Below are 23362 nucleotides of genomic sequence, written 5' to 3'. Positions count from 1 at the left end.
ACTGCCTTTGTCATTTCCATCTAAACTGAGGCGCGACGGTCTTGGTAGCCCGCCTGGAGCCGTTCACCGAGCGTAGGGATCGATTTATCGAGTGCTGACACCGCCTAATCGGTGTGTATTGGCGCACACGGGTAATAAAGTTAAACAAACACGTTTGTGATTAAATGGGCGCCGCGTGATGATGTCACCAGACAGGACACTTTAGTTTGACGTTTCCATTTTTCCTTGTCCAATCAGAGACTACTATATTGTAGCCACTAGAAGCGCTGTGTAGTCCATCTGTATCCACGAGCCCTCTCTTTTGTGCACAAAAACACACACACACACACACACACACACACACACAACACACACACACACACACACACACACACAATAATAATCATCTCTTAACATATTTTAGTCTGTCTCTCGTCACATACATACTTAGGAAGAATGAGATGGAGAGAGTGAGTGCATTGATATTTAATCATACATACACTAGGCTACTGTTCTGTAACAAACTGCAGCATCCTTTTAAACTTCACTTATGTGACGCCAAACGGAAGATCCTGTTAAGATCTCCACTCATACTAAGACCTACTATGTTGTATAATTATCAATCACCATAAGAGTATGATAAGAATAAGTCGAAGAAGTTGCGTGGGTAAGGGAGGATGGGTAAGGAAAGTGTGTAAAATGATGACCACCGTCATTTTAAATAAAGCAGAGTAAAAGCCTTAATAAAAAACAACTTTTGAGAAAAACCAACAGTATAAGTCTAGTCAAAGCGTTTTGGTTATGGCCATGTCTCAGGAATAAGCCATATTTCAAAGGTATGGTAAGGATAGGGATTACTAGCTACCTATATATCTGGAATTATAGCCTACTATTTCATTATATAGTAATATTATATATATATATATATATATATATAATTCTTGTCCTTGTAAATTTGCCGTAATCTACATAGAAATGCATTGATATTATTGATATAAAATTACCATAAACTATAAAATTAAATGGTGTAAAATTGGGGGGAAGTACTCCGCACTTATAGCTCATGATATTGAATTTTCGTTAGGGGGCTGCCTGTCCGACGCACATAGGACTTTCATTGATCCTCGTTGTTCCTTTCTCGGTTCTCACTCTCGTCCCACAGCAGGGCGATGAGGCTGACTGGAAACCGTCTCCTCAGCTGATGATAGAAGCTACTGAAATCTCTCCCGTCATCGGCTGCTTACAGTCAGAGACCTAACATGAATTTGGCATTTCTTGCTCTAACAGTCGCGATTAGCGGCTGCTGTTATTCCAGCAGCGTGCCTTCATTCATCCTGCCGTTCACCGACTGCGTCCAGAGCCGTGGGAAAGACGGTTTTTACCGGGGAGCGATAGACGTCACCGAGTCCGGCGCCCGGTGCATGAACTGGACCGAGGTGGCCGGCTTCAAGGAGCGCTACCCGGGCAAAGGAATAGGAGAGCACAACCACTGTCGCAACCCGGACGGCAGGATCCGACCCTGGTGCTTTTTCAAGAACCACAGAGGCAGAGTGGACTGGGGGTACTGCGACTGTAAACAAGGTAAACACGCAGGCCTATTGACCAGCAGCAATATTGTATTTTTGTAGGGATTCATAATCTTAAAATCTGTGGAATGTGAGGAAAACATAATAAGCCTGGTATAAGCTGAAATCCCAGAACGAATTGGTTGCTAATATAATCATTCAGCCACATACAGTTGCATGTTATCTACGCTGTATCCATTTTCATTTGGGCTGATGAGGAGCAGAGAACTGTGCAGCGGTGTGCATTTGTGTCAACAATTACTTAGCTCAAATTTTGTTCAACTCAGGAGGCCCATAATCCAGTAATTAGACAAGACACACCTTCAGTGTCCCAGGTGTGACTGTGTGTGCAGTTGGCAAGTCGAAGCACATTTACTGTGTAATGAGTGCGCAGGTGTGTGGCAATAACAGTGTAAGCGATTTGACAGCATGATTAAAGTGAGTAGGCTAAATAATATCTCTCTTTTCATATTAAAATAGTTCGACATGAGGAACATGACATTGTTAGGACCCACCAAATACACATGGGCTTGAACTACTAAGTGTTGCTAATATGAAGAACTGGAGACAAAGTGGGTCCTACATCTTCGGACTGATGAGAGAGAGAGACAGAGGGTGGTGAAAGGAATAGAGTGTGGGATTTCCATCTGGCACAAGACAGGCAGGGCCTGGTATTTTTAGTCTTGGAGTGTGTTGGCACAGCACTGGTAAATTATCTTCTGGTAATTTATACTTTGAATTGACATTCTTTGATCCAGTTTATAAAGATATTTGGACAACAACATGCCTTTAGGAAGTGACACAATCTGTGTTTGTGTTCGTCTGTGTTTATCACCTTTTTTAAAAGAAGATAGCCACACATGAGATATTCTCCCTAATGCAAGTTATGATATGACATAAATATCCACCTGTACATATGTTTGTTTGTTTGTGTGTGTGTGTGTGTGTGTGTGTGTGTGTGTGTGTGTGTGTGTGTGTGTGTGTGTGTCAGGATGGGCTTGCACCCTTAAAACTCCTCAAATAGATTCACAAAAATCAGTCAGGTTATCCAAGCGACAAACAACATTATTTACATGAATTTCCCCTAGGGGATTAATAAAGTATCTATCTATGTGTCTATCTAGGTCTGGGAAACATCTTCAAAACACAGTTCTAAATCCTATTTTGATCCTAGAATCAAAATATTGAAATCAATGATACAATCATTTGTATGGCAGATAGGAACTGGGCATTATAGCAATACTCTCCCCCACCACCCTTTTTAATATGTGCTGTATTTTTTATATACCTATTGTTCTCCCACCCTTTTCTCCATCCTAGGCTCTGTGCGTCTGCAAGGAGGTCGCTCCAAGCTAGATGGCAGGGTGGAAGTCTATCTGGGAGGAGTGTGGGGGTCTGTCTGTGGCGATGACTGGGGGGACGAAGACGCTGCAGTGGTTTGCAGACAGCTGGGCAAAGGGTGAGAGAGCACACTTGTGCACACATGTGCTCAGATATGCACTATATGGTGCTCTCTGTCTGCCTCTCCCTCTCACACACGTATTCCGACACATGCGCAACTACCATCGCCGTCTACCGTATAAAGTGTAAAAGTGTATAAAGTGGAAAATTGCTGGGAATGTATGAGAGTTTCACAACACATACACATTTGTGTATTCTGTTCTCTTCACAGCCTTTGTACCTTTCTTGAGTTGCCCTTGCATTCCAACCCCCCCATTCCCCAGTGGTATTTAAATACCTTTAGTGCTCAGCTATTTACCTTGTTACCAGCTCTCTCTCTTTCTTTGTCTCTCTCTCTCTCTCTCTCTCTCTCTCTCTCTCTCTCTCCCCCTCACACACTATAACTATGAGATGCTGTCATGCTAGAAGAGCCACTGATTTGCTGGGAGCCTGTGGACAGATCATACATATCGAAAGTGTTCATAAGTCGGGGTGTTGCCTGATTTCCCTGGAGAACAGAGACTCTCTGTGCACTTACTACACATGTTGACACTAACAACAGCGATGGCACGCACACTGACATAAACGCATGTCTGTGTGTGCATATTCACACAGGAGTCAATGAATCTCCACAGCGGAAAGGAAAGAGGGCAAATGTCAGCCATATGTCAGCTGGAATCGTTGGTGATGACTTTCACGCGGCCAGTTACTGAAAGCTGTTGGGTGTAAAACTGCTGACCGTATTGGCCCCTGAATAGCAGAGCATGAACATACAGATGGCTCAAGGTTACTGCTGCCAGGCTAATATGGCTGACTGAATTTTTTGCTCTGAGATGGGCTGCTCTGTATTAACTTAGATAAAATAAGTACCATGCGACAGTTATTAAAAATCGTTTTTAAACATCTTAACATCTCGTATCAGATTGGACTGGGTTTGCTGTTTGATGTCAGTTGTCTGACCAAATCAAAAGTATTTCAAATTAATAAAACAAACTTGTCTGCTTATTAATCCCCTTCCCCTTCCAGGACCTCAGGTCGTGCACGTGCAGTTTCCCTGTTTCGTCCAGGCATGGCCAAACTCCATTGGAGGGCGGTCCATTGCCAGGGAGAAGAGCCAGACCTCCTCCAGTGTCCCAAGGCTACCTGGAATGGAGGGGAGTGCTCTCTAGTTGCAGCCGTTACCTGCACCCAACAGCAAGGTAGGCCCACTGAATGGGGAATCACAGGTCTGTTATAGACAGACAGAGATTTGCATGAATCTAATGACATTTTATTACTGTACAAACAGGTGTCCCCAGTATATATGTTAAAATGAAAAAAGTTCCCACATTTAGTAGATAATGTGTAAATGTGTGTGTTTGTGCTTGTGCAGTGGTGTCGCTCCCTATACGGCTGGTGGGAGGTCAGTCAGGGTCGGAGGGCACAGTTGAGGTCTTCCATGCAGGGCAGTGGGGTTCCATATGTGACGACCAATGGGATGACAGTGACGCAGAGGTGGTTTGTCGACAGCTGGGACTGAGGTGAAGGGGCGCACGCACCACGCACGCACACACACACGCACACACAGATATTAATGTTTGTATTCACATTCATTCAAACCAATAATTACCATAAAGGAAGTACATTGTGAGTATGAGAAAGTGGGGAAAAAACATGACAAAAAGATAGAGTAGGAAGCTGAGATGCGTAAATGTGGGTGTCCAGTTGTCTGTCTGTCTCTCTGTCTCCAAAAGTATGAGAAGTATTCTTTCCATTTGGACACACAGAGAGAGAGGAGCGAGCAGTAAAGAACATCTGGGGGTCAGATAGTGAATCAGGCTCATTGTTCCTGCATGAATTCTAGCACCACAGAGATATGCATATTTAGCAACACTACACTCTCTGCAAATGTTCGTGTGTGCATTTTTGGTGTATGCCACTGTTGGTGTTGCAATGTTTACATATGCAGGGATGTGCATGGCAAACAAAATTTTCAATAATAGATTTGAAAAACAATAGGTTTATTCCATTCAATTTTCAAATAAAACAACTACAGCATCCTACACCCTGCAATCTGTAAGTCAGTACATCTGTTTTTCATCATATAAGTATTACTGCGAACCAAACCTTCTATTCTTCTGTGCCTTGTCTTCTCTTTGTAGCGGTGTAGCAAAGGCATGGGGCCAGGCATATTTTGGCAAGGGTTCGGGCCGCGTGTGGCTGGATGAGGTGCGTTGCACAGGCAATGAGCTCACGCTGGAGCAGTGTCCAAAAAGTGCATGGGGGGAACACAACTGTCTGCACGCTGAGGATGCAGGAGTATCCTGCAACCCTCTTATAGGTAGGCCAACACTTCCCAGCATCAGTATTCCATAACAGTCACAAAAACATGCAAGTGAAATGCACGTATATTTTACATATAGAGATATGGAAGGCCTTCCCGGAATTCCTCCCTTATCATGGTGGAGTGGTTTGCATGTACCCATTGCACCCTCCGGCTTTGCTGCTGCAGACAATAGGGCTTTCACAAAGCAGACATTTTGACCAGTCAAACACAGGTGTAACTGATAACATTAATAATGGCTGCATTCCATTTAAGTTAGTTGCTGTTGTTGTGTTTACTGGTACACCTAAATGGAACAGGTCTTTCATTAGCATCATCAGTTACATGTGTTAATTTCCTGTCAAAATATCTGCTTTGAGAAAGGTAGGGCAAATTGGTTTCAAGTGAGAAGAAATGCCAGAATGCCACTATCTCCACATGAGCTCCACCCTGGAACCTGTGAAGCATTGGAAGGCTGCTTTTTGATGACTGCATACTGGAAATATAGAGTTCAACTATTGATCAGCCTGTGCAAACAATGGGAGACAGGTTCTGTGTAGTTTCACCACACACAAGAATAGCAGTCTAGTGTGTTGTCAGGCGACCAATGTGAAAAGGCAGAAGTCTTAGAGTTGAACTGTGGGTACAGAAACAGGCATAGTAGTTTTCTGAATAATTACAAATCAGTTACAATCATTTAAAACATGCAAGGCCGTAAGAAAATTTGCTAGCTTTAATTTAAAAAAAGAAAATGCTGGTTTAATGCAGATGGAAAGCTTTGAAAATAAAATACACACGTATCTTCATGAGCGAGGACATTACCTAACTCTCTGTCTGTCTGTCTGTCTGTCTGTCTGTCTGTATCTCCAGACGGTGCTGTTAGGTTGGTAGGGGGTATTGGGAGCCACGAGGGACGTTTAGAAGTCTTCTACCGTGGTCAGTGGGGGACAGTGTGTGATGACGGCTGGACAGACTCTAACACACAAGTAGTGTGTCAACAGCTTGGTTACAGGTAATGTGAAGTGTGCACGCCGCCAGACAGGCACATACACATACACACTTATTTCTTATTTATAAGTCACATTACAGCCTAACCGTTTGTGTGTGGATGTGCATGTACATGTCTGCCTTGCAGGTTAGGCGAGACTCTGCTCTCTGAAGGGCTCGACATCACCCCAGTCCCACGCTTTGGGGTGGGGTCAGGTCCCATTCTTTTGGATGATGTGAGCTGCACAGGGAAAGAGCCTAGCCTATTGCTGTGCAACAGGAGGGAGTGGCTCAGTCATGACTGCACACACCATGAAGATGTTAATATCGCATGCAGCCCTGAGCGCAATGGAGAGAATCTTCCAACTAGTAAGACAGAATCTTATCTTATTGTAAGACCTACTTGAAAGGTTGCAGATAACACAGAAACCACAAATGGGTGAGAGAGGTCCCATAGCACATGGTTTAAAATACTGGTACCCATCATTTATTTTAGTCCATATTAAGACTTTTGATATTATTTGATATTTTTTAACTGGGCATCTGTGCTGCTGTTTTAGATTGGTTTCACTCCTAGCTATCTCTCATTGCTGAATACAAATCATCCAGTCACTTTGCTTCATGGGGTGCCTCAGGGTTCAGTCCTCAAACATGCTGTGTTTTCAATTTTTATGAGCAGATTTTACCAAGATTTCTCTTTTGATTCCACCGACCTCAGTTTACATACAGTACCTTGAAGTTGAAAATGTTGATGTCTGAAAAGTTATTGTAGTTAATTCCAATAAATCTGAAATCATTATCATAGGTCCGAGTTGATCTCTCGCTAGAATCTCATCTCTTATTGGTTTACTGTTGTCCAATATTATCGCACACATATTACCAGTAGTACTACTTACTGACGCTGTCATTTTGACCTGTTTAAGACAATGTCGTCTTCATAAGATTTAATTACGTGAGGATGCCCAATTTCTTTCAAGAGCCAACAGAAGAATGCATAAAACCGTTACTTAAGCATCTCGACACTGTTTGCACTCGCATTTCAGAGCTGACTTTGTTGTGAGTTTTAATCACTTTTCCAGCCCATATGGGATTAGCTCCAGACTACTACTGACCTTTCAACCCCATATTAGCTGAGTCCCGCCTCCGATCCTCTGGCAGTTCCTTTTAGGCCTTTAGATGGAGAATATAAACTATCAGGCTTCGCCATCTGGGCCCCTTGACTCTGGAATGACTAACTGTATTACATCAGGCAAACAACTTCTTCATGTTATGCTAAATCTTAATAACACTTTATTTTAGACTTACTTACTGTTTTATTTCTGATTGTTCTTTCTATTCATTTGTTAGTAATATTTTATTTCACCTCTGTTTGGGCTGTGTATTTAGCCAATTAGCAATATGTATTTTTTTATTTTGTAAAGTGCTTTATAAGAATGAGAATTTATCGTTGTCATTATTATTATTATTAGAAAAGTTCGTAGTAGTGTTATTAGTTAGATTAAATGTCATTGATTTAATCTAACCCAGAGGAAGCCCCGCTTTGCACAAGTTCTTTACAGGCACAGAGGAGCAAGAAACCAAATGATGAAAATCTCTATGTAATTTCCGTCACTTCATAAAACCAGCTGATCTGAAATCTGTTTCTACGATCTCTGCCAAAGAGAACCTGCAGTCAATTAGATCTCATCTTTCTTAGAAAAGGAAATCCTTCTCCAAGAGACGGATAGAGGGTGATGTAAGTCATGTTAACTCTAATAGGCACAGCTGTCGGTTGGATTGTCCTGTCTTAATAACTGGGTCGCTTGTAAATTCATCATGATTATATGGACCTACTGCAACAAACTGAAGTAAATCTCCCTCATGCCACTCTTCTTCCCTGTTACTAACTACAAAATCGTGAATACCAGGCATCAGTGGGCTAACATGTTGTCACACCATCACATAACACATGACTGGCATTTCTCCAAAACTGCATTTTTATATGACAAGACAGGTATGGGTTGAGTGGTGTTAATACCACTGACAGAGGGAGGAAGGGTTGAATGCTAGCACCATTTATCAAGCTTATGTCTATAGCCTCCAGACACCAATAAAGATGTGTAAGGATAGAGCTGGATGGTACCAGTTGTGTCGCAGATTTCGCCGCAAACATGTTCAATTTCTCTGCCATTTGTTTTGAAGCTGAAGTTAACAGATATAAGCTTGATAAGTCACAGAAAGGATACATCATGCTTTTTATATACTAAGTGATGTAAGTTTAGAGGAGTGTGGCTGTTTTGGGCGGAGAGCACATACTGCAGACCGAAATAAATCTTTCATTTTTTTTGGTTTAGGTAGATTATATTGTTTGGCAAAAGCCTGAGGGACACTCTCACCCCACAAACACCCACTAGAGAATGATGTCATTACTACATAGCATTTGTATGTTTGTGTGTGTTAGTTTGTGTGCACATTGTGTGCTTCCATTTGAGTGTTTATGTGAGTGTGTAAATCCCCCCTTTCCCCCCCCGTAACATGCCACAGGCAGATTGGTCTGTGTTGTTTTTGGAGAAGGAGCAAAAGCAGATAAGCCAGGCTGTGCTTTGAACTCTCTCCCTCTCTTTCACTCTCTGTTGTCAGGGACTGTCACATTAGGCTTGTGTCAGAGCAGTAATGTAATGTGTGTGTTTTGACAGAAGGAAAAAAAACGAAAACAATTTGTGTTTCTAAGAACACGGATAAAGATGAGCATTTCCTCGATAGCAGACAGAGTAAGAGGTAAACATTCCCACAATTAACTCCACTTAACTCAATCTTCCCCTCCTGCAGTTCTTATGTCCCACACACAATGTTTGAATGTGGCATGTCACTCAACTCAGCCGCAGAAAATGATTTCAGGCTTAACTAACTTGTTGCTGATTTATTCTAGGATTCCTGCTTACGTGAAACATTTCACCTAACAACCAGTCAACAGAGAGGATACTCAATAGCTTAAAGATGTAACTTTAAACAAATTTGGTCATTCTTAAAACCCCTCTCTGTCTTTGGCAGCTTAAGCAAAGGCAAATAAAGACACAGATTGACCTGACACTTGGCAAGAGTGTAACCTGATCCCGAAAACATCCACACGTGGAAAAGACATTAGTATTAACTTAAACAAGATCAGTGTGTGTGCGTGTGTGTGTTTGCATGTAAAGGTATCTGTGTGCAGACAAACGATGATGGATTGTTCAGACTGATTTGATTATCATCGTGAGTTGAATACCACTTGACAAAGAGCAAGGAAGGCACCGTGTGAAAAACAGAGCCAATGAAAATAAATGAGCTTTTCATAGTGATAGGAGTCTTAACAATTTCTCCCCTCTGGACACACAAGTGGTTACGCGCATGAAAACTCACAGGTGTTGCAGCTACTTCCTTTGCAGAAAACATGAGCACACATGCCCCATTCACCAGACAAGTTAGCCTGCAGGATCAGGTTTGTTAGGGAATGTGTGTGTGTAGCATCTTCAAGTAATTCTAGACTTAAAGGTTTTTGGTTAACTACAGAGAGAAATAAATCTGTGGCACTAAGGTGTGTCTGTGCATTGTCGGTCTAAATTTTGTGTGTTTGTGTGTGTGTGTGTGTGTGTATGTGTGTGTGTGTTTGTTTGTGTGTGTGTGTGTGATCTTCAGGTCTGCCAGTAAGGCTTGTGGGAGGAGAGAGCCCAAGGGAAGGCCGGGTGGAGCTGTATCTGTCAGGTCTGTGGGGGACAGTGTGCGATGATGGGTGGACTGATCGTGATGCAGAAGTGGTGTGTCGACAGCTGGGATACAGGTATGTATGTATGTATGTATGTATGTATGAATGTGCATGTGTGTTGGAGCAGTCTCTTTGACAGACTTGCTTTTCTGGGTAACATGCTGAAAACATTGATGCATTGATGACTGCCATGGAGTATGTGCAGGATGAAATTTTTGCTCCCCTCATGAGCAGACAAAGCTGTTGGAAGTGGCTCATTCCACACACACCCTTGTTTTTTGTCCAACTAACAGTCCAACAACCTAAAGATACTCAGTTTACTGTCATGAGAGGCAGCCGATATTCACTTTTGAGAAAGTGGTACCAATGAATTTTTGGCATTTTTCATCCAGAAATTACAGAAATGATTAACCAATAAAATAGCTGACCTATTAATTAATAGACTAATTGTTTCAGCTCTTGTGTATTTACATATTTTCTTGGAGTCTGTTACAAATCTTTTCTTCTTATCCTTTCCTTTTCAACACGTCAGGATGTTGGAATGGAGGTAAAATTTTGGAAAAAAAAAATCTCAGTACTATTGAAATGTGATCGCTCTATACATTATATTCACTTGAGTGACTCCAGACTGCCAGCTCCATGTGCAAAATCAATCACCACTTCGACTTGGCATCTGTCTTACAATCCCCTCCGTCCTTCTCTGTCTGTCTTTCATCTGTCCATCTTTCGGTCCTTCTCTGTTTCCACTTTGCACTTCATCACACACGTCTTGAGTTTCGGGTTAATCTACAGTAAAATAGCAATGTTTCATTAATTAATCTTTAAAAATTGTTGAGCACAAGTTCCTGAGCACTTCGTATGAGCCTCTGGTGTACTGCCAACTACTTTTAATAGAGGGTTTAGCTGTGCCCTTTTCACAGAGCCAAGATAAACATCCAATTAAAGGGCAGGCCAATTGTGCAAAAGACACATTCACAGTGACAGACATGTCGAGGCGAAGCAAACTACCTCATCTCACCCTCTCTGTGTCCCATTATGTTTTCCCTCTGAGACATTGTCCCGTTTTCCAAAACAATGGCTATGAGATGGCGAGGGAAAACTGTACCGTAACAAACTGCCTTCATTTTCTCGCTCATCACTCCTCGCAAGGGATACTCATCCCATAGCCACCCAATTTCTCTGACACATCTGTTTGTAGATGAAAGCCACATCTGGAGCGCATAAGCGTGAGAGAGAGGCGAAGCGTGGTGGAGGCGTGTAAAAGCCATGTTAGGATCATCATTGTGTCTCACACAGGGTGTGATGAGAGCTCATTACATACACAGCAGGTCCCTAAGGGTTGGAGGTTGCTCTGGTGATGAGAAAATATATATACTGCATATATGTCTGCATACACACACACACACACTTTCACGGAAATTATATTCAGTGTCAGACAGTTAGACAGAAACAGAAGAACTCAAAATTTCACACACAAACACGGACACACTGAGTGCAAAATATAACTGGGCAACAATTTAATGCTAATGGTCTAAATGAACATGTGAAGTGAAGGTTGTACGACTATTTCATACTTCACCTCCAAGTAACCATTTATAATAGCTTAAAAAAAATAATAAGTAAAATTAAATTGAAGGTAGAGAGAACTTTTTTAGTCCACCTCCAGTCGTTTGTTATGTTGTTTCCACAGTGCTGCACCATGAGCAAATGTATTCAGAACCTGTAATGTCAGCACACTTGTGTGTCTGTTACAGAGCTGGCACAGCAAGAGATGGTTCTTAGCTCGAAGACATGTTGGAAACTCTTTTTTCCAAAAAGCACCTGTGCCTGCCCCTCTTTATTCAACCCCATTCACCTTGGCTTTCCATTTCTCCGTCGCAATATTTAAAACTGATCCACCAACAAAAATATCCTTTGAAAAGTAGGTATCCAAAAAGTTACAGATTATTCACGGTAAATGGGCAGCACATGAAACATGATGCCTGCAAACATGCCTGGCTTCAATTTCTACCTGGAGCCGTTAGTATCCAAAGCAGACTGCTTTGCATTTGCACAAAGGTTGGAGGTTCACCCTCTGCATGCTAAGTACAGCTCAGGGAGCTATTGGAGACACAGATACAACACTAGATGTCTCAATAAGAGACATGAGATTCCCTATGGATGAGCGGGGATACAAGACCTGCTATCAACCAAACCTCAGGGACGCAACATGAGATCCTCACTCTCTGTTATCTATCAATCTTAATTAAAATCACAGTTACAACATACACAACCAGCACCTACCGGCCTCTGTGTGTTAGCTGTGTGCTAATTAAAGTCAGAGGTGAGATGGTCATACAAATACGGTTGTTATCAGATGGTAACAGTGGTGTGACCTGGCTCGCGTCACAGCCTGAGAATGTCAAACCATAACATCTACACTCACATGTCATCAATGCCTATATGCTTGCGCACACACAAGATGAAACAGTCAAACATTCAACTCTTGAATATTTTTGGTTTGTGAAATGATTAAAGGCTATTTATCTCGCTTTCTAATACTTTATCATCAAAGTAGTTGAAATTTTAAGACAGAATGACACGTCGAAATCCAACAAAACAAAAATATATAATTAAATCTGGCCTACACATCCTACACATTCATAATCAGACTCTAGAAAAACAATGCACAGGGGGCAGATTACTCCACTCGGAGCATCTTGTTTTGAGAAGTGCTATATCAGAAATAAATCGCAACACATACTTACATAATTACATGACCTTTTTTTTTAGACACTTCTTTTTCAGTTTAATGTCATTTAGAAGGCGATGGTAATAATGAAACGTCGGTGTCTGTCTCGTATCTGTGTGTCCTCTTCAGTGGCGCGGCGAAGGCCCGTGTGATGGCGTACTTCGGGGAAGGGACAGGACCCATCCATGTGGACAACGTGAAGTGCAGCGGCGAGGAGCGTTCGTTAGCTGACTGCATCAAACAGGCGCCCGGCACACATAACTGTCGCCACAGTGAGGATGCTGGGGTCATCTGTGACTATGGTGACTCACAGCCCAGCTACAAAGAGGTCAAAGGTCAGTCAGTTAGTCAGGACTGTTTTACTTCATGTTGCTTTCAAAACAAGTGGCGCTTCTGTGACTTATTGGGAGCATTAAGGTAACGTGTTTAGCAAACAGTTCCAATATGTCGTATACACAGAAGAAATAATGAGGAACAAATGTCTAACGAAAAGTCAACAGGTGATATTCTGAAAGGAAAGCAAGGAGGACTTCAGTGAGTACGTGTGTGTGTGTGTGGGTGTGTATATATATATATCCAGATGGTAAAATGGTAAGAGCTATGTTATTGCTTCACCCTGTCTGTCACACATCAGGGCAGACTCGCATGATGCTATCTGTTACCTGCACATGCACTATACTGTGGAAAGTCTACCCAGTGCAGGAAGGTGTTTTGCCTCTTCAGTGTGATAAATGACATCCTCCGAAAATGAACTTAAGCTATGTTTATAGATTTTAACATACATACATACATACATACACACACACACACACACACGCTACGCAAAATGATCTGATTTAATTTTCTTTATTTCAGGTTCATATATAGTAGTAAAGGATGAATTTCAAACATTATTATGTTTTCAGTCAGTCTAAATATTTAATAAGAGCAACATCTGAGACTAAATGTATGGTTTAACAATCATCACCATCCCACATACTCACATATACACACATCCAAGTGGCTCCTCTTTTGTCTCTGTCAGATCCTGTCAACTCAATTTGCGGTCTGCGGCTCATACACACTCGCCAGCGCCGGATCATAGGAGGAGAAAACTCTCTGAGGTAAGCTGGAAGGGACAGGAGGGATTAATTACAGCACAGAGAAATCCTGCCAGAGACATATAGAGTAAAGAATTTTGGACACATTTTCCAGTCAACGTCTTAGATAGAAAACAGCTGATCTGAAGCTACGAGCAAAGAAATGTCCAGCATGTCTGTACATGCTTGCAAATGTTTTTCATACTCGGTATTGTGTGTGTGTTTGTTTGTGTGTGTGTATGTGTGTTTGTGTGTTTCTGTGTGTGTGTGTGTGTGTGTGTGTGTACAGTGTCTAGATGGCTTCCCATAAGTTTGCACTTCACGTAACAGCAAGTAAACTAATTCTGCTAGATATTCTAATGATTAATGTCCTCTAAAAAATCTCATAAATCATATTCTGATAGAATATGCACATTGTTGCTATGTTGGCTGTTTAAGGCTCTTTTTTTTCCCAAATCAAGGTGAAATAACTACATGTGCTGACTTTACAGTTAAGTGTCATTCCTTTTTTAGCAATTTGCTCCTCTTAAAATGCTGTAGTGTGGATTCTATGTCTGTTTTTACATCTTAAGTTATTTGTGCCTTTTCCTAATTGCTTCTGTGTGTTTACGTGTGCGTGTGTGTGTGTGTGTGTGTGTGTGTGTGTGTGTGCATGCTTGGCCGTGTGTTCATGTCCATAGAGGTGGATGGCCATGGCAGGCCGCGATTCGTTTGCGAGGCTCTCGAGGAGATGGGAGATTGGTGTGTGGAGCGACTCTCATTGACTCCTGCTGGGTCCTTACCTCGGCACACTGCTTCAAGAGGTCAAACACACACACACACCCACATCCACTCACACTCATGCATATATACACAAGCACATCCGCTATGTGAATTGTGCGCTTGCGCTTATCTTTATTTGTGGAAATGAGGTTGTGCGTATACATACATTTGCAGACAGACTTATAAATGTTGTTGTTTGAACTCGACCCAAACTCAACTACATCCGCCACACAATTTCCTCATTTCCTCAATATATTCAAATCTGACAGAAGCCTGAGAACCTCAACAAAGTGAGCTGTAATCAATGATGGTTTGGCTGTGTTTGTGGTGCAGCTGGTGGTGGGGGGGCAGCCAGAGTTACTTCATGTTCACTACATCTGGTCTGGGGGGCCTCCACATGGCGCCACAAGCTTGATATCCATCACCTAATGCATACAGCAGAGAGGGGCAGCGGAAAGACTGAAGCAAGACAGAAAATGAATAGACCAGAGAGAGACTTCTGTGTAGGGCTTAGAAAGTTGAGGGTTGAGACGGCACTAACCATAGGGTCTGCATTTAATACTTTTACAGTACATCAAGGTTGTCAGACTGAATTGTAAGGGCAATATCTTTTGGTTGTGTTACCAGGTTCCAGTGTTTGGGTTTGGTAGGAAAACCAGAACTCTGTGTTGGCCCCTGCAGCTCCACCACTATAAATCCTGATGTTTCCACATTAAAGAGACAGACATTATTTGCAAAATCCTTTCCAGTTCCATTTCTTAAACCATTCCCAGGCCCAATTCCCTGTCAGAGTTGTACTCCTTATAAAGATACCTCTACTCTTCCATGTGACTTTTCCATCCTCTACTTTAAAGTGGCACACACAGGAAGCACACAGCTGTGCTGCTGAAATCAAGACTTCTTGGCTTGATTAGTGTAAACAGTTGACCACCAGTGTATTCACAGACTGAAATGATGATTTTGACTCTGACGATCTACGAACAGTGTCACTTAAAAAGTGTACAGTATCAATCAATCAATCAAACTTCATTTATATAGCACTTTTCATACAGTGCTTCACTGATGACTGATGCTCGGGATTATAGTTGCCAAAACTGTCTTTAACAGATAGACAAAAGAAAATAAATCATAGAGTAATATAAATAAAGTAATTATATGTTAGTGTGTTCTTGATGACAGAGGTTCATGCTCACCTACTGTCTCAGGCTGAAATCCTGATGATATGCCAGACAATCCTACCATAGTAACACTCTGCTGTCTGCTGTAAATTGGCACCGCACTTCTACCTAGTATAACAGTTACTTACTGGTGAACAAAAGTGCATACCTAAAAAGCACACATAGGAAACGACAGAACGTATTAAAGATATTTTTAGCTTTACTCTTGTTATCATAAACAGTGTAAGCTGACAAGAAAGGTCACACCCTACCAAGTGCTTACCTCACCTGCATGATCACATATCCGTCCTCCGTGCTCCAAGATGTGAGCTTCAGCTATGGCAGCTTTGAAAAGTAATTTGCTGCATGCAAGTCAGAGACCAAGATAGGGACTTCCGACTTCACAGTGTCATTTTTCATGTATGGTAACGAAAATAGAGTGTGACACACGCACACACACATACACATACACACGTACACACACAGTAAGTAACAAATACCCATGCACGTATTGTATTATGCTAATACAATACACAAAAAATACCTCAACCAGTTGGCTTCTGCACTACTGCCTGTACTAATTTGCATAGATAATTTTATAATGTCATGTCAAGGTACAATTACCAAATGTAACTAACACGGTCATATTACCTGATCCCTTACACTTCCATTACTGATTAGTGGGTTCATAAAAATTGACCTCAGGTCAGTGGTCACATGTCGTCAACATATTAAACCTATTTATACCTTGTAGCTGAACAGCTGGGGGCTTGCCAGCAGTAATATAACTCCAGCACATTTTAACTGCTTTTAGCAACAACAATAATGTGTGAAAGGTAACTCAGGTGTCACATTCAAGATCTTTTCCATGGCTTAAGGACAGGATCAAGCCTGTTAGTTTTCTACCAATCCTCATTAGTTTTGTGCGGACATGGTGAGTTAGTGTAGATCAAAACGTGTGCCTGTGTGTGTGTGTGTACTGTACATAGATGACTGGTCAGCACTGTCTCTGCTCTGCCAGGAACGCTGTGGCATTCCCACGTCAGGAGATCTTTCCGGAAACGCTCTACCAGTTGTAACTGGACACACAGACTTGGCTCAGTGGCAGGGCCTCCCTCTCTCACTCTTCTCTTCTTCCTCCTATTCCATCCCTCCCTCTACCTTGCTCCTGTCTCTGTCCCTGCCTTACACTCCTCCATTTCAAAAAGGCCAAACATCTCCAACAAGTAAACAGAAAGTGTAGAAAACACTTCATTATGTCAGCCTATGAGTCAGCTAAATGCATAAACACAGAGACAATGACAAATTTACTGTTATCATTCCTGCCTTCTCATTCTTGTGTCCAGGTTTTCATGTGTTTAGCCCCTAGAAGTGTGAAATCCTTTCTTTGCTATAATTTATAGTGAATTGATAGAATGTATAAAAGCATTAAAGAATGTTGCGGGGGGTGGATAGGAGGCACAGTGGAGAAAAAAAGACCACATGGCTGATCAGTTACTTGAGAAAAGCTTTCAGGACGGACTGTCTGACTAAGAACATAAAATATTCATAAGCATCAACACAGACACAAAAGGAAATACAAGATTGAGCAAAAATCAACAAGAAAACTCGGGAAAAAATAGTCAAATGAAAATACCAACTGATTACCGAAGAAAGCCTGAAAGACTGAAAAAACCTATCACCCTTCATAATAAGGCAACCCCATGAAACCCCTGCCCCATGCTGTGCTGTTTCTAAGTAAGGGTTACGCTTCAAATATCAAAAATATTGCTGAGATAATAACACTATGAAGCCTTAAACATTTAGAAATAAGGTTTTAATGTATTCTACTAATCATATGCATCTAGTGCAGATTTTATGTGTGCTCAGCGTAACACACTTGTACTTTTTCCAGCTCTACATAATCTACTGCTGAGGTAACCACTGCCAGAGCTCGTAATTTTATTGTTCATGGTTTATGTATTAGCAGTGGGATTGCTTATATACACACACACACACCCTCTTTCTCTAGTGGCCTCTCTCAATTCTTCCCTCCATTTCTCTCTGCAGGTATGGAAACAGCACCAAGCAGTATAAAGTCAGAGTGGGTGACTACCACTCCCTAGTCCCTGAGGAATACGAAGAGGAGTATGGCGTTGATCAAATTGTCCTCCATCCAAGCTACCACTCTCATAGCAACGACTACGACCTGGCCCTGGTTCGTCTGTCACCGGGGGCAGTGGGCCAGGTGCCGGGAGAGTGTGTGTCATTCAGCCGTCATGTCCTTCCCGCCTGTCTGCCCGTGAGGAAAGAGAGAGTGCTCAAACAAGCCAGCAACTGTCACATTACCGGCTGGGGTGACACAGGTGGGTGTGTGTGAGTGTGGAGAGAGGGGGGCTGTATACGGAGGCCTTGAGGTGCAAAACATAACATAATATCACAACACAAAATGAATAAATGCAGAATGATTTTAACATGTCGGGCCTTCACACCTTTAAATTCCCTTAAATAAAGGGCAATACAGAAACAAATGATGATTTAAAAGACAGATATATGATGATTTGTTGACTGGACTATTTACACCTTTTCCATCAGTTTAATGTTAATTAACAGTTTTTACCAATATGTTCCATGACTGGGGATATTTTTCATGATGTTCAATTTGTCCTGGGCCAGTCAGGCTTCAGTCAATGCAGACTGAATAAAGTCCATCAAATAAAATGAAAAATAAAGATTGTTTTTTAAAAATCATAACTATAATAAATAATGAGATAAAATCAGGTGTCTGAAAGTGTAAAAACACTTGACAATCAATAAACCTTGCAGTAGTGTAAATCAGTAGGGTAATGAAGTAAAAAAGTAAATAATATCACCCTGGGTCTATTTGTGGTGATGTGAAGTGTACATTTTGACAGACAGTGAAAGTCACACGCCATAACCACTATATAATTCCTGTCATATGTAACTCATTTTGTACGTGAACTGAAAATTGCAGATAAAATAGAAGAGAATCCTCCACCCGTGATTACACTTGTTTGAGTTCATGCTCTGCATCTGTCCATAGACTCGCCTGCGTTCACAGACACACATCTGTTAGTGATCTTTAAATTACATACTGATGTCATTAATCATAGCAACATAGTCACAAAATGCTACGAAAGGTCACAGTACACACTTAATGCAGAAACATGCGCTCCCTACTGAGGGCTGTGTGTCTTTTCTGTCGTAATATCAGTGGAATCCATGTGGGATGAAATCTGTTTTCGTGGGTGGGAGAGAGTGTTTTTATTAGTTTACTTAAGCGCGGTGACAACACAGACTGTTTACAGGGTCTGATGTTGGGTAAAGGCTGTTTGACTTGAGGATAAATGTCTGCTTTGCACAGCTGTTTGCACTTGGCTATCTGCCACTTTGATATCAAACACATGCACATGCAAGCAAATTTTACACATGCATGCCACTGCTAAGCTGCCATGGATAGTAAATAACACTGTGTGGTCATGGAGAGAGTCAGGGGAAGGAAAAAAAAAAAAACACCACCGTGGAGGCTTGAGTTCAGTTTTCAGCAGCGGCTCTCTCCAGCTTGGTTGCATGTTCCTGCAAACACAACTGGCAGTGCTCATGAGTGGAAAACCATGGAAGCATCATGTCCTTGTCACTACTGGTTAGTAGTTTGAATATTTTGGCCACAGGGTGAAGCTCCTTGTTTAAAAAAAGCATCCGGCTGCAGTGTGTATATCAGAGGACGCAAACTGCTGTTTACAACCTCCCCAGGCCAAGTAAGCATACAGAGAAAGTATTTCTTTAAGAGACACAGAAAAAGATATGGAATGAGAAAATGATTTCTCTTATGCTCTGCCAGAAACCTTGAAATTGATTTATCTCTAAATTAGAGCCCATCAATGCCTGAAGAACGTCAGAGAGCCTTTGGTAAGAATGTGATAAATAAGCTCGAGTCAAGTGGAGTCTGCTGACCACTGGCAAGGCAGACTTTAGAACAAAACAGGTCATACCCATGTGGAAAGCTGCGTGCTTCACATCCACAAATCTCACGACAATTTGAAAACAGCATAAAAATTGAAACAAAATTCGGTGCCAGTCCAGGGAGTACTGTAGATGTAGATGTAGATTTTTCACTGAATAATTGAACATTTTGATCAGATGGTGGCGCTATATGAGAAGTCAGAGGATCACTAAAATTATTACAATTTATGGACTCTAAATAGCTGCATAAAATTTTATTATGGCAATTCATCCAGCACTTGTGGAGACATTTCAATCTGCTAGCATAGATAAAAGACAGATATTCAATGACTGAAAGGCAGCAGACACTATAAAGGTCAGCAGAAAAAAATAAGATTTGAGGCTTCTGCCACTTGAACCATTGCCATTCCCTCTGGTCTTCACTTCCAGTATCTGACCTTGACACTAATAAACACAGATGCTCACACACACTCTTCCAAACCTCTCACATTAAACTCTAACCTCTTCATTTCTCTCAGGTCGCTCATACTCCAAGACCCTTCAGCAGGCCCCCCTCTCCCTACTGCCCCGCCGCCACTGCCAGCAGCATTTCCACGGCGCCTTCACGAGCCGCATGCTCTGCGCCGGCAGCATCCAGTCGGACAGGCGTGTGGACAGTTGCCGTGGTGACAGTGGAGGTCCGCTGGTGTGCGAGCGTCCGGGAGGGGGTTGGGTGGTTTATGGGGTCACGTCCTGGGGTCATGCCTGCAGGACACAACAGTCGCCTGGTGTCTACACCAAAGTCTCTGCCTTCAGCTCCTGGATACGCAAAGTCATCGGACATGATGAGAAAAAAAGGTGAAAGGAGAACATCAAACTGAAACAGCTGACCTCTCGATCAGAATGAATGACTCTCGAGACTCACTCGATTGGTCAGGTGACAGCTGATACGACATTATCAGTCATGAATAATTGATGTCATGATGTTATGGCCTGATTATCCAGTGATGTAAGTTATAAATTGACTTTCAAATGGAGAGGAAAAGAAGGCAACGCTGTGCTTTTTTTATTTTGGAGAGAGGAGGGCATATATTTTCTCTCATCTAAGTCATTAGCACTTATTTTAATGATTTAATATTCTCATGAGCTGCAAGATTTTGGATGGTATTAAATCTCAACTCAAGAATATGCCGTAACTTAAATATCTTTTTGTTATTACTTGCGACATTGCATACCACACTATAATGCTTTGTTCTGTTTTCTTCCCCCATGTTTTCTTTTCTTGCTTTTGTTACAAAGTTTTATTGTAATTTATGATATAAATTATGTGAGTATAAATGTCGATAAGGGACCATGTACACACAATATACAAGCATGCCCTCATGCATACACAGTAAGTTATGGCATGGCATGAATTTGCAGACTTGCACGAAGAACTCTCATTAGATACTTAAAGCATGATATTCAGTGCTTTTGCGTTTAGCACACCAGTCATATTGGCCATATTTGCCAAAGTGAATTACGTCTTTAAACCTCACTTCCATCTTGATATGTAAAGTTTCTCCATTGTGCTCTTTGTTTTTCCTTTGTGTAAAAAGCAGATTTCAGGTCTTAGTAATGACTCGGGCATTTATCATTTGTATCCAATCAGTATTTGTCCTTGTCTCAGTGCTGCTTAATGTTTGCAGAGAAAGGAACAGACTAAAGTGTTTCTGAGTCAAATCACAAAACATTGTTTCTAAGCGTTGATGTGTTATATTGACAATTTCGTGTTCTTTTATCCTGGTGGGATAGTTGAGTGTCGTCATGGTTTTGATGACACTGAGGGAAGACAATCTGGTACACTTGAAAAACAAAAACAGACACTACACTGCCTTCTCGTTTTGGGTGTTTACTGACTGTGTGTTATGTTTTAATGTACTGTAACATTGCTTCATAAACTAAGGTTTTGTAAAAAAAAAAAAAAGAAAAGTCTGAGTGTATTGTGTTTAATCAGAAACTTTAAATACTTGAGTCACAGTGACCATAATCTGTTTAGGTCTGAGTGGTTGTGACAACGTTTTCTGTCATTCCCACGAAGCCTGAAAGTTGAACATCAGTTGGAACAACAGAGTTCTTTCAGGGTTTTTTTTTTTTTCTGACCGCAAACTGTCAAAGTGAGCACCACCATGTCAGACAATGTGTATGCACACACACCCACACACAGTGTCGCTGGTATGTCACACAGTGTCTACAGGAATGGCACCCATTTTCTGACTTGTCCTCATTTACAAGTTAAACACGTGTTGAGTTAACGTGCATTATTCAAGGACTGGGACCAACTGTTCCAGTGAGAAGCTGCATGGATTCTTGGCAACACAAATAAAAATATGTCCAGAACTTGGTACTTTTTGTTTGTTTTTAATCTTGAAGTGCTCCACAAATATGTTAAGTGGAATTATTAAATTTTCGAAAGCTTATTTTTTTATGTAATTGTGGTATAGTTTGGTTTCTTCATAAGACAAATAGTCTTGTCAGTACATATATTGTGTTTTTGTATCTAACAGAAGAGCTGGTTTTCCCATGATGCAGAGCAGCTGGAGCCGTCTCCAAATGTTATTTTCCTTTGAATGATTATGATAAATTGTATTTACTTCTCATCTACTTAAAAAGCTTAGGATTAAAAAAAAACTTTTCTACTGAAATAATTTTTAAAGACACAGTGAAAACAACTGTAAGTTCTTATTTGCTGTCAAATACATTTGAAAACTAAATCGCATTGTCCACAATATATCAAGATTTAGTTTCAAAGGTTGTTGACATCCATCATATAAAAGAATGGAGTTGTCTGGCCTAGGACGCAGAGATTGATGTGATTCCTGCCCTGGCTCTGCTTTTTAGAGGATCTTTTCCTCGATTTTTGAAATGTTTAATTTATGAGCAATTTATGGGACATGCTGAAAACAAAATGTCATCATACATTATCACCGAACCTGCCCTGTGCCTCTGCTAGAGCCTAATAGAGTTATACAATAGTTTTTGATCAATGATCTCATGTGTGTCAACCAGACTCGACCGTTCCACAATGGTCGTTATGTAAAGGTATTTTGCAAACAGATGAACACAGAGGCAGATAGTTTGTTGAAATAATGAGCCCAGAAGGCTCCACATGCTGCAGTTGGGTGTTTATGGGAGTAAATATGCAACACTATCATAATCTATTTTGTTTTACATTTGTTAAATGAAGAACTGCTCTCAGCTACAACATACTGTAGTTGTCCTTATTGTCTGAAAGCACCACCCTGTGGTCATTATCACACATTACAAAACAGACATTGGAACTATTTTTTTTCTATGGTAAATATAGAAAATCACAACTTTTCATATATTCAGTGTACAGTGTACAGACACTAAGCTAAATCATTATTAAACATTAAAAATTTTCACTAGTCATAGGGGTTTTCTTTTATTCCTAGGCCTAAGATAAATCATACAAAATGAAACATAAAATATGAAAAAATAAAGTGATAGAACAATTAAAACACAAATATAAATGAACACGTGGTTGAACTGAATGTAAGTTTTCATTGAATTTCTCTGTAGACTGAATATAGAAACCTTTTCCTTTTTTCTAATTTTTTGGTTCCTGTCTTGGCTTTGATGTTACATGTCATCAATGTACTGTTATAATGCCTGATGATTTTATTTTTCAAAACAA

General features: G+C 41.1%; 1 protein-coding gene and 1 long non-coding RNA gene across 2 annotated transcripts; one reads left to right on the top strand and one right to left on the bottom strand.

The window, feature by feature from the left end:
- The first annotated feature begins 1104 nt into the window (after nucleotides 1–1104).
- prss12 (serine protease 12) lies at nucleotides 1105–22044 on the top strand. The gene is made up of 13 exons (XM_023418551.2): nucleotides 1105–1560; nucleotides 2865–3003; nucleotides 4011–4183; nucleotides 4357–4504; nucleotides 5126–5304; nucleotides 6157–6298; nucleotides 6422–6642; nucleotides 9928–10069; nucleotides 12855–13060; nucleotides 13750–13828; nucleotides 14485–14607; nucleotides 17773–18068; nucleotides 20205–22044. The coding sequence occupies exons 1-13, from the start codon at nucleotides 1239–1241 to the stop codon at nucleotides 20525–20527; spliced, it is 2493 nt and encodes an 830-aa protein (XP_023274319.1). The 5' UTR covers nucleotides 1105–1238; the 3' UTR covers nucleotides 20528–22044.
- LOC147818432 (uncharacterized) lies at nucleotides 11497–13792 on the bottom strand. Its single transcript, XR_015437970.1, has 2 exons — nucleotides 13709–13792; nucleotides 11497–13043 (listed from the first exon to the last, which is right to left on the bottom strand). It is a non-coding gene; the product is annotated as an uncharacterized LOC147818432 (long non-coding RNA).
- Nucleotides 22045–23362: the final 1318 nt, after the last annotated feature.

This window comes from Seriola lalandi, unplaced genomic scaffold, assembly GCF_002814215.2.
Source record: "Seriola lalandi dorsalis isolate HSWRI2012SDOR001 ecotype SW California unplaced genomic scaffold, Sedor1 jcf7180002054582, whole genome shotgun sequence".
NCBI lineage: Eukaryota > Metazoa > Chordata > Actinopteri > Carangiformes > Carangidae > Seriola > Seriola lalandi.
The sequence above is the reverse complement of the archived record's forward strand: the minus strand, read 5'-3'. Positions and strand labels throughout refer to the sequence as shown.

What these genes read in the sequence shown, in the direction of transcription:
- prss12 (XM_023418551.2), top strand. Translation starts at nt 1,239, where the DNA reads ATGAATTTGGCATTTCTTGCTCTAACAGTCGCGATTAGCGGCTGCTGT. An exon ending in TGCAGACAGCTGGGCAAAGG is followed by an intron (nt 3,004 to 4,010) that starts GTGAGAGAGCAC and finishes TTCCCCTTCCAG; the next exon opens with GACCTCAGGTCGTGCACGTG. An exon ending in GGAGGAGAAAACTCTCTGAG is followed by an intron (nt 13,829 to 14,484) that starts GTAAGCTGGAAG and finishes TCATGTCCATAG; the next exon opens with AGGTGGATGGCCATGGCAGG.